Below are 12,014 nucleotides of genomic sequence, written 5' to 3' on the forward strand. Positions count from 1 at the left end.
ATATATATATATATATATATATATATATACTCCAAGAGTAAGTTATTATAACTTACTCCACGTCTTAACCATTAATTCTTTTCAATCTAATGGTAATAAAGATGAATGCCGTAGTAAACTAATAAAACACCTATGAAATTTTTTTTTTTTTTTTTGCTTTTTCATTTATACAATTCTTTAATGAATTGGTTTACCAACTAGTACTTATTTTGGAACAGATTAAATAATAAGTTTGACTCAATAGTACATTTCCTGCAAGAGAAATTTTCTTAAACTGTAAGAAAATTTTCCAATTATACATTTCCAACAAGAGAAATTTGGATTAAAGAAAAAAAAGCAATCATACTGTCTCAATTACAGAATATAACAAATTGGCCCTTCCTGGTCCTACACATTTTCTACCCTTTGCTCTCAGCCAATACAAGATCAATAACAAAACAAAAGGATAGAGAAAAGGGACAGAGTAAAAATAATACAACAAAAATTTCAAGCAACCTCCAACATTCCTCACCATAATGCTCAATTTAACGGCAACAAACTCATTCCAAGTATTATCAAAATATTCAGCAAAGGGCAACACCAAGTTCATTTAGTTCTTTTTGGTAACCCCGAGCCTCTGACGGAAATCCTCTTCCATAAGAGGAAGGCCATCGCGCAACTTGACCTTTGGTTCCCAACCAAGCAATTCCGTTGCTTTTGTTATGTCTGGTTTTCTTTGACGAGGATCGTCTGGAGTGTTCTCCACCATCTTTATCTCCACATCTGGATTAATAAGCTGCAAAACCATGTACAGTCTATTAACTAACTTCAATTGTTTCCTCAAAGTCTAGAGACATTTGACTGCAGGGGCGCGGTTTCAAATCCGCGACATCCCACTTATTCACTTTTAAAGGGTGAAATTCCAGCCATTAGGCTATTAGACCAATAAAGAGGTGCCTGACATTCCAAAAGAATTAAAACGGTTCATAACTGACCTCTTTCACATTCTCAGCAAGCTCAGTCATAGTAAATTCACCTGAAGAAATAACGTATAATCAATTCAAATTACAACAACAGAAGAATCAGTGCATAGTGTACATAGGCATTACTGGTTTGTAAAGTAACCTGGGTTCCCAATGTTGATTGGACCGGTGTTTTCTCCTTCCATGAGACGAATAAGGCCATCAACCTAATAGATATCAAACATATAATAGCCACATATCAGTATTGATATAAAAATCAAGAAAACAAACACGGTGAGTAAGAGTTCATATATACCATGTCAGAAACATAGCAGAAACTGCGAGTTTGTGTTCCTGGAAGTTGGACAGTTAGGGGTTCGCCGCTGCAACACACAAGATTACATGAGAAGCAACATTTAAGAATTCAGTTTGAAAATGGTGCAAAAGAAAAAATGTGACTAGTAGGAGAAATCAAGATATTCAAATAACATCATTTAAGAACTTACCGAAGTGCTTGAGCAATAAAGTTGCTGACAACACGTCCATCGTCGATATTCATGCGTGGACCATATGTGTTGAAGATTCTGGCAATGCGGATTTCTGAGAAAATATGGAAATATTTAGGTCACAGGAGATGAAAAAATGAATTGTTAATATACTCCATCGATGATGGGTTACTTATTTGGTGAAGAAAACATGACATTACCTATTCCGTGCTGCCTATGATAATCAAACATCAAAGTTTCTGCCACACGCTTGCCCTCATCATAGCAACTCCGAACACCTATTATGAAAAATTCTTCATATTACACGAAATCTTCAAGGCCGTAGGTATCAGCGAAACATATTCTTTTGCCTCAAGGAATTTGTTAATATAAAATAACCCAAAGCAAAGCAAGTGACTGACGAGTCAATCTCACTCGTCAAGAATCAAGATGCTAAAACTTGAAAAGAAATGATATTTTAAAGAATGAATGTTCTCAGCTACAGTTTGGAAAAATATGGATGCCGTGGCCCATATCGAAACATGATTCAAAGATAACGCATATTCAAATGTTTAGCTTTGTATTAGTTGAAAAAATGGCTTGTTCATTATAAATGTTTTTGAAAATGACATTGCTTTAAAGTATAAAAACTAAAAAAATGTAAATCCATTTAATCAGTTAATAGAAAAAACCGTCAAATTAGATTATCCAATTTGGAATACCATATTAAATAAGTATGTACCAATAGGATTGACATTTCCCCAATAGCTTTCCGGCTGTGGATGCACTAGAGGGTCTCCATATACTTCTGAGGTAGATGTAAGCAAAATCCTGAGAAAATTACAATTTCGTAAAATCAACTGACACTAGTAGTTTGATTAACAACAAACGATCCAAGAAAAAAGAACAGAAAAAAAAACTTCCTAACCTTGCTCCAACTCGCTTTGCAAGGCCAAGCATGTTCAGTGTTCCGATTACATTTGTCTTTATTGTCTGTAAAGTTATTCCTTTAAATGTTAGATCATTTTTAAGGTTCACTAGATCGATATATCAATTTACAAATGTACACAATCTGAATTACTGGACATGATAATGACGATGATAAAATTCGTACATATATTTAACGAGGGAGGCAAAGAAGGGGTTTCGTAGTAGGATGCAAGCAATAAGCATTTTAGATAGTTCACATGATCATGTATAGTATATACAGACTATATTAACCCTACCTTTACAGGATTGTATTTGTAGAAAATCGGAGAAGCAGGGCATGCAAGATGGTAGATCCGATCAACCTCAACCAACAGTTGTTCTGTCACGTCTACTCAGGACAAAAAATGTAATGAATGTTAAGGTCTATAGTTTACTAAAAAATTAAGGAAATTGAAAAACACAGATTTTAGTGCTCGTGTAGATGCGTCATTCATGTTGTGAAGATGATTGAGATAGAAAAAAGATGAAAATATACCATGACGAATTAGCTCAAATCGAGGATGACCAATCCATTTTCTAAGGTTTTCTTTAGATCCAGTGAAGTAGTTATCAGCTACAATTACCTGAGCAGAAAAACATAGTGTTAATGATGTACCAAAACATTAATAGACTAGTAAACTGTAATACTATATATACCGGAAGAGAAAAAGCCGCACAAACCTCATTTTTCTCATTTTCCATCAATCTGTCAACTAGGTGAGAACCAATAAAACCAGCTCCTCCAGTGACCAAAATTCTCATATTGGACTGATAAGAATGACATAAGAAAAGCCACGATTAAGAATCCATGAATAAAAAAGCACTAATATAATGAATGATCATGGCCACAGCATTGGTCTGGCAATCACAAACTTCTCGATTTGTGAGATAATGTGATGTTATATCATGTGCATGGAATTGAATACGCTCACTAAATTATATTTCTCACAAGTCACAAGCACAAATAAGTAATCTGCTAATAAACAATTTAAGCTTTGCATGTCAGAATCAAATTCAACATTATCGTTACCAAAACAAAACAATGCACAAGGCAACAACAATATAATAACATGAATCTGCAAAAACTAATTCACCTGAAAGAATTTGGAAAAACGCAGCGGAGATGGTGGGGGAGGTTGCTTTGTAGTCAATTGGTGATCTCCATTAGAAGAGTTCGTCGCCATTGTAAAAACCTCCGAAATTCAACACCTGAACAAATTTACAAAAATAATCAAATTTCACACACATGCATACACTAACTAACTAACTAACACACTAGTTACCAAAATGTCATAAACAAATAATCACACAGCTTCAAATCTAATGCATAAAGAACAAAGACCTGAAAATGAAACCTAACCAAAGACCAATCCCAAACCCTTAATCCCAATTATGATTGTGATCACTGATCAAAGAACCATTATATAGAAGAAGAAAAAACTTTAAAAATTGAAACTTTTCCTACCAAACACTAACTAATTTGATAGAAAACGTAAATTGATTAAGTCTTCAAACTCAAGGAAAGTGAAATTGAACAAACATCATGATGGGTCCGAAAATGAAATCATAACAAACATTTTAAAAATTGAAGCTTGATTACCTAGAGTGTAATGGGTATGAAGGGTTTAGTGAAAAGGGGATTTGAGGGTGAAGATTTTTGTGGATCTGATCTGAGAGTTGGTGGTAATGTGAATGGAGAATGCAGAAAATGGAAAGATTGTTTTGTTATTGAGTTTGCGTATTGAATGTGATGTCGTGTCTTTGTGTCCCTCACTTCAACTAGTGTTCAAAAATAGTTACAGTTACAGCTAGTTTTGTTTTTTTATCTGTCTTTAAATTTTATCTTAGTTTAAGAAAAAGTTACTATTCTAATTGGTATTTGAGTTTGGTTAAAATTGCATGCTTTAGATCATGTTAATATCCCAAATATTTTTAAATTTCATTTTGCATTTTTATTATGAGGTTTAAATTTTAAACATCTTTATCTTTTATTTATAAAAAGAAACATTAAATATATTTTTTTTACTATAATAAACTTATCTATTGACAAACATTTTAAAAAAAATTAATTTGAAAGAACATTCATTCGATACAGAAAATAAGAAAAATAAATTTTAAGAGAAACCAATTTAAAGAAATAAAAGTTTCAATACTTATTTTTTGTGCAAGATCGGTGTTCATCTTTATATTATGATTTTTATGTGGAATTTGTATAAGAGATGAAAAATAGTATTTTTATGATTTATTTTGATGGATTTCGGGATGATGTTTTTGAGGGGTATGAGTGTTCTTGTGAGATAATGATTTTCTATGATGAAGGTTGAATTTTTGTGTTACATGAAGAAGATGTTGTTGATGGATATGAATGTTCATGAGGGATGATGAAGATTTTTTGGGTTTGTGATTGATTTTATGGGTTTCTTGATAAAGATGTTCTTTATGGTTATGAGTGTTCTTAAGAGATGAAAAATTTCTGGATTTATGGTTGAATTTATAGGTTTTGTGCTTAAGATTGTCTGAATTTAAGGTAGGAGTGTTTTTGAAATATGTGTATGTTCTGGGTTTTTGGGTGAGATTGAGGAGAGGATTGAAGATAGTGTTTAAGAGGAGAAGTTGTTGGTGCACAATGAATAAAGATGATGACAAAGAGAATAATAGAATAACGGCGCAAAAGAGATGAGAGAATAAATGTGTATTCTACTATTAATGATAGCTATTACAAGGCTATTTATAAGAAAAGAAAATCTTGCCACATAAGCCCTAAAACAGTAAACTTAGTGAACAAGTCTAAGGTACAAACAGTACAGTACTACAAAATACTAAAGTACCCTTACTACTAAACAGCTAAGCTAATGGGACCCAGACATCATCTTCTGGTCAATACTATCTTCTGAGTAACCATCAGAAGATCAGTCCATCTTCTGAATATTGAATTACTCTTCAATACCATCCCTTAATTCATATTCTTCAATCAAAACTGACAACGCCAATTCCATCCCTCAAGAGCAGAAATTGACCCGTCTTGATCGCCTTTGTCAGAACATCAGCCATCTGCTTCTGGGTGCTACAGTGCACAACTTCTAATGTTCCATTCTGGACTTGGCTTCTCAAGAAATGATACTTAGTCTCAATATGCTTGCTTCTTCCGTGTAACACCGGATTCTTGGCAAGATTGATTGCAGACTTGTTATCAATCATCAGCTTTAGAGGCTTCTTCACTCTAATCTTCAGATCTTCTAATAGATTCAGAAGCCACATAGCTTGACATGCAGCTACAACGCCTGCGATGTACTCAGCTTCACAGGTTGATAGAGCAACAACAGGTTGCTTCTTGGAACTCCAAGAAATAGGACCTCCCAGAAACATGAACAAATATCCAGAAGTACTCCTTCTATCAACTCTGTCTCCACACCAATCAGAATCAGAGTAACTCAATAACTCTGATTCTTCCTTTCTCCCAGAAGGAAACAATATGCCAAACTTCAGAGTTCCCTTGACATATCTCAAGACTCTGACAGCAGCTTGGTAATGGGACCACTTAGGTTTACTCATGAACCTACTAACCAATCCAACTGCATAGCATATATCAGGCATGATATTACACAAATACCTTAGAGAACCAACCAGCTGTTTGAATACCGTAGCATCAACATCTTCACCTTCAGAATCAGAGTCCAACTTCTGATTCACTTCTGACGGTGTAACAACAGCTTTGCAATTCTCCAACTTGAATTTCTTCAGAAGTTCTAACTCATACTTCAACTGATGCAGAATGATACCATCTTCTGAGTACATAATCTCCATCCCTAGAAAATATGACATTTTCCCAAGGTCTGTAATCTCAAACTCATTCATCAGCACCTTCTTGAACTTCATCAGATCTTCTGGACAACTCCCTGTAAGCAATATGTCATCAACATACAGACACAGCAGAATCATATTGCTTCCAGAATGTTGCACATAAACTCCATATTCCATCTCACACTTCTGAAACCCTTGCTTCTTGAAAAATGAATCAATCTTCAAATTCCAAGCTCTGGGCGCTTGCTTCAATCCATACAGAGCTTTGTGTAATTTGTACACCATCCCTTCCTTATTCTTTTTCACAAAGCCAGGGGGTTGTGACACATATACCTCCTCTTGTAATGGACCGTTCAGAAATGCAGACTTTACATCCAGATGCATCAAGGACCATCCTCAGTTAGCAGCTAACGCAATCACCATCCTGATTGTTTCATGTCTAGCTACAGGAGCAAACACCTCAAAGTAATCTAGTCCAGGTTTCTGAAGAAAACCTCTAGCCACTAGCCTTGCTTTGTGTTTACCAACTGATCCATCTGGCTTCAGCTTTACTTTGAAAACCCATCTGACGCTGGTGGCTTTCTTCTTCTTCGGAAGTTCTGTCAGCTTCCAAGTTTTGTTTCTTTCTATAGCCTCAAGTTCTTCTTTCATGGCATTCAGCCAGACCTTCTTCTTGAGCGCTTCTTCTATACTCACTGGTTCAGAGTCTACTAACATGGCGCACTGAATGACCTCTCCTTCTGAGTCAACTTCTGTGTCTTGCAACATGTCAAAATCTGCAAACCTTCTTGGTATAGTTCTGACTCTTTGTGGTCGCTGAGCTACTTCAGAGTCAGCTACTCCAGAGTCACCACCTCCATGATCATCTCCAGAAGCTTGTCCTCCAGACCCTATGTCTTCAGAGTTTTCCCTTCCAGAATCATGACTACCACCAGACTCTGGATCATCATCAGAATCTGGATCAGAATCAGATTCTCCATCTGACTCATCTTCAGAAGATGCTTCATCTTCTGACTCGTCTTCAGAAGATTCTTCATCTTCTGACTCTAACTTTTCTTCAAAAGTTATCTCTACATCAAAAGTTGGTTGAGACTCTCTCCAATCCCAAACTTCTGATTCCTTCACAATGACGTCTCTGCTGACTTCAACTTTGTTAGTTTCTGGACAATAGAGCTTGTATGCACCTGTACTGTGGTACCCCACCAATAACATCACTTTGCTTCTATCATCCACCTTCTTCCTTCTAGCTTCTGGAACGTGTTTGTAACACACAGAACCAAAAACCTTCAGATGACTAACACTCTGCTTCTCCTTAGTCCACTTTTCTAAAGGAACAATTTCCTTCAGCCTCTTCGTTGGACACCTATTAAGCACATATGCTGCAGTAGCAACAGCTTCTCCCCATAGATTATGAGGAAGCTTCTTCTCTTTAAGCATACTTCTCGTCATATCAAGCAAAGTACGGTTTCTACGTTCAGCAAGACCATTGTGTTGAGGAGTATAAGGAGCAGTAACTTCATGCTCAATCCCATTATCATCACAGAACTTCTGGAATTCTGTAGAGTTATACTCGCCTCCACCATCCGTTCTGAGAATCTTTATCTTCTGACCACTCTGCTTCTCAGCCTTCACCTTGAACTTCTGGAATTCTGTGAACACCTTAGTCTTAAACTTGATAAGTGTTACCCACGTCATTCTTGTGAACTCATCCACAAAAGACACAAAATACCTATTTCTTCCAAGTGAAGGTTCTGGAAATGGTCCACACACATCAGAGTGCACTACTCCCAGAGCATGCTTTGCTCTTGGAGCAACTTCTGATACAAATGGCAATCTGGGTTGCTTGCCTTTCATGCATACCTCACATGACTTCTCAGGCTTCACAATCTTTGGAATGCCATGTATAAGCTTCTTAGAACTTAGATGCCCCAGGCTTCTATAGTTCAAGTGCCCCAACCTCTTGTGCCACAACTTACTATCACCTTCTGAGCCTTCAGCACTCAGACACTCTATTTCAGCTGTTTCTACATTCACCTTGAATGTTCTGTTGCTTCCCTGTTCAGATTGCATAATCAACTTCTGATTGGAATCATACAACTTCAAGAGGTTGTTCTTCATAACAACTGAGAAACCTTTCTCAATGAGCTGACCCACACTCATCAGATTGCTTCTGATTCCAGGAACATACCAAACATCCTTGATCAGAACAGTCTTTCCATTCTTCACTTTGACTTTGACATTTCCCATACCTTCTGCATATAGGTACTTATCATCAGCACATCTGATCTTTGTCCTCCTTTCAGAGTCAAAGTCTATCAGCCATTGTTTGTTTCCAATCAAGTGATTTGAACACCCAGTGTCCATATACCACCACTCTGACGAACGTCTTTCGTCAGACTCTGAAGCCATCAATAGCACAGGTTCATCATCTGAACCTCCTCTGGCTACATTTGCTTCTTCTGATCTCCTTCCTTTGTTTGCCAAACAGTCTCTAGCAAATTGGCCAAACTGTTTGCAACAGTAACATTGAACTTTCTTCTTATCCTTTCCCTTCTGATATCTCTTCACATCAGAAGTTGAGGCTTCCTTCTGGAATCTATCACCACGTCTATGCTTCTGGTCCTTCTTGACAAAAGAAGCCTTCAGAGCTTGCTCAACTTCTCTCTCAGAAGTTCTCTCAGTCAGACGCAACACTTGTGCTTCTAAACTGCTTTGCAACTCTTCTATTCTCATGGTTTCCAGATCTTTAGAATGTTCAATGGATACAACAATATAATCAAATTGAGGAGTAAGTGACCTCAATATCTTCTCTATGATTACTTGTTCAGAAAGAGTTTCTCCACAAGCCTTCATCTCATTAGTGATCACAATCACTCTAGAGATATACTCAGAGACTTTCTCATTGTTCTTCATGTTGAGATTTTCATATTGCTTTCTCAGGGATTGAAGCTTCACCTTCTTTACTGATACGTCACCACCGTAACACCTGACCAGTATATCCCACGCCTCCTTAGACGTCATAGCATCAGAAATCTTCTCAAACACATTCACATCCACACACTGATGAATGAAGAACAACGCCTTTTGATCTCTCTTGTTTGTTTCCCTCTGTGCTTCTCTTTGTTCTTCCGTTGCATCCGCTGCAACCGGAACATATCCTCTAGTGACAAGATCTAGAACATCTTGAGCACCAAATAATACACGCATTTGAATCATCCATCTATTCCAGTTTTTACCATCAAGAACTGGAAGTTTGGTATTCAAGTTGCTTCCACTCATCTTTAAACTTGTGCAGACAAAAACAGATTTCACTCACACTCACACAGTGTTTCCCAACCCACAAACAATCAAGAAAAATGTGACTCAACACAACTTTGTTTCCCAGAAACAAAATCAATCACACAGTCACACAAACTCACGTTCACTCGTGTTTCCCTGTGTTTGGAACCGGAGCTCTAGATACCAATTGTTGGTGCACAATGAATAAAGATGATGACAAAGAGAATAATAGAATAACGGCGCAAAAGAGATGAGAGAATAAATGTGTATTCTACTATTAATGATAGCTATTACAAGGCTATTTATAAGAAAAGAAAATCTTGCCACATAAGCCCTAAAACAGTAAACTTAGTGAACAAGTCTAAGGTACAAACAGTACAGTACTACAAAATACTAAAGTACCCTTACTACTAAACAGCTAAGCTAATGGGACCCAGACAACATCTTCTGGTCAATACTATCTTCTGAGTAACCATCAGAAGATCAGTCCATCTTCTGAATATTGAATTACTCTTCAATAGAAGTGAGAGAGAAAAATAGAACGTGGCAAGCAAAGAAAGAGAAGCTGATATACTTGTGGGAGAGAGGAAGAAAGAGGAATGAGAAGATTAATGCTGATAGTTGATACCATATTGAATTTCTCAAAAGATTAATGTTCATACTAGTAAATGAAAGAAAAATAAATAAGTAATTTTTTATGACAATTTTTTAAAATTTTATTTATCATCATCTCTAATTTAAGAATCAAAGATAAAAAAAATTAAAATAATAATATTTTAATATTTTAAACAAAAACAATTACAACAAATTGTTACAATGGAAAATGTTAGATTTTTTTTTTTTTAAATTACAGCAAATGTCAAGTATATAAAGTTAAGTATCTCTAATTAGTTTATGTATTGTTTGTAACCATAAAGATCTTAATCGGTCTTCGTTATCCTTACTATTTTTTCGTCTAATCACTACAATATCGCAAATAGCTCACAATTTTAATTTGTTTTTTTATTCATTACCATTTTTTTTTTATATTTCTCCATTCAATTTACTTTTATTTTAATTGTTAATTTTCTTATTCAAATTTCCAAATACCTAATCACAATTTTACATTCCATATTAGTATATGTGCGAACGCACGAGTACTCCCTCTAGTTGAATGTGATTCCGTGTCTTCGTGTCCCTCACTTCAACAAGTGTTCAAAAATAGTCACAATCTAGTTTTGTTTTTTTATTTGTCTTAAGATTTTATCTTGATTTGGAATTTTTTTTTAATTTGAAAATGATCCAAATCCCCCGTAGTTTAATAAAAAGTTACTATTCTATACGGCATTTAACTTTGGTTAAAATTGCATGCTTTAGATCATGTGGTTATTTCACTTAGCCTCGTTCTGGGAGATGTATTTTTGAAATTTTTAAAAAATTTAAAAAACAATATAATATAATAGTGTATAAAATCATATTATTTTTTTAAAAATATTAAAGACATCCCAAAATATAGACATAACCCTTCAATTTTTTTCTCTAAAATCAACTTTTAAACATATTCTAAAATTTGTGTGTACGAGTATATACGGACCTAGAATGTTCGATTTTAAATCTAAGATTGTGATTATTTTAATTTGTAAAATTGAAATTAAAATCTATTTATTACTATTAAACAACTCAATTCATTAGAGCATGAAACACATTAAAATGTTAGAGTAGAGAATATATGTCAGACGAGATTGAATTGTTTGGTAAGTTTTTTTATTGAGTTTTGTGCTATTAAGATCTCATCCTTTAAATTGTGTGATTAAGATCTCATCATTTAAATTTTTTTATAAATTTGTGTTGTTAATGATGTGATTTGGATTGAAAAATATATATTGTTGCTTTCAATCATTTCTTTTCATCCTTTCTCTTTTTTTTCTCCTATTGAAACTTTTTTTAAATAAGATTCATCAACTTCATTGTTGTCGACACTTTCCTCCGATAAGTTCTTTCTTTTTCTTTAACAGGACTTTAGTTTTGTCTTTTGATATACTTCAATTGTAAAAGGAAAGAATGGTTCCTTAAGCTATTTTTGTAGTCTTTGTTCAAAATGTGATATCAATAATAAGGATTTCTTATTGTTGCATGACTTTGTCATCTAGTTTTATATTCTCTTAACTCATTCATGCTTAATATATTTTTTTCGACGTTTCATCCAGCGATAATTGTTATGGAAAATTGTCTATAAGAGACTTGATAGGAAAGTGTTAATTGACATCATTATTTTCTATGAACATGTAATCATGAGTGATTCTGTGTAATTCCCTCCTGGAGGTTACATCATCCCCAGTTAATCATGTCACTTAGAGAGAAGCGTGAATAGAATGTACCCATGATGTCAATTAATTTATTCAACTTCTAAGGGGTCATACTATTTTGATTCTCTTACCTCTTTTGGAGGGGTCGAGGAAATGGGGCATGGCTTTTCCCAGCCTAAATGATCAGATATATGGGAGTTCCTCTTTGTGTTGATTCTCCAGGTATGATAAAACCTTCAAGAATTATGGTTTTT

At 35.0% G+C, this 12,014-nt stretch overlaps 1 protein-coding gene across 2 annotated transcripts; it reads right to left on the reverse strand.

Annotated features, from left to right (window-relative positions):
- Window positions 1–219: 219 nt before the first annotated feature.
- Window positions 220–4,153, reverse strand: LOC131653890 (UDP-glucuronic acid decarboxylase 6-like). 2 transcript variants are annotated; one of them, XM_058924213.1, is made up of 13 exons: window positions 3,996–4,153; window positions 3,490–3,604; window positions 3,077–3,163; window positions 2,892–2,979; window positions 2,653–2,744; window positions 2,355–2,419; window positions 2,169–2,257; window positions 1,648–1,725; window positions 1,448–1,541; window positions 1,258–1,324; window positions 1,105–1,168; window positions 975–1,015; window positions 220–775 (listed from the first exon to the last, which is right to left on the reverse strand). In XM_058924213.1, exons 2-13 carry the CDS (start codon window positions 3,577–3,579, stop codon window positions 590–592), a joined length of 1,041 nt encoding a protein of 346 aa, XP_058780196.1. In that variant the 5' UTR covers window positions 3,580–3,604; window positions 3,996–4,153; the 3' UTR covers window positions 220–589. The 2 variants fall into 2 exon arrangements, with proteins under 2 accessions (XP_058780196.1, XP_058780197.1); XM_058924214.1 differs by lacking the exon at window positions 3,996–4,153 and adding an exon at window positions 3,738–3,867.
- Between the last annotated feature and the right edge of the window lie 7,861 nt (window positions 4,154–12,014).

The sequence above is a fragment of the Vicia villosa genome, linkage group LG2 (genome assembly GCF_029867415.1).
Source record: "Vicia villosa cultivar HV-30 ecotype Madison, WI linkage group LG2, Vvil1.0, whole genome shotgun sequence".
NCBI lineage: Eukaryota > Viridiplantae > Streptophyta > Magnoliopsida > Fabales > Fabaceae > Vicia > Vicia villosa.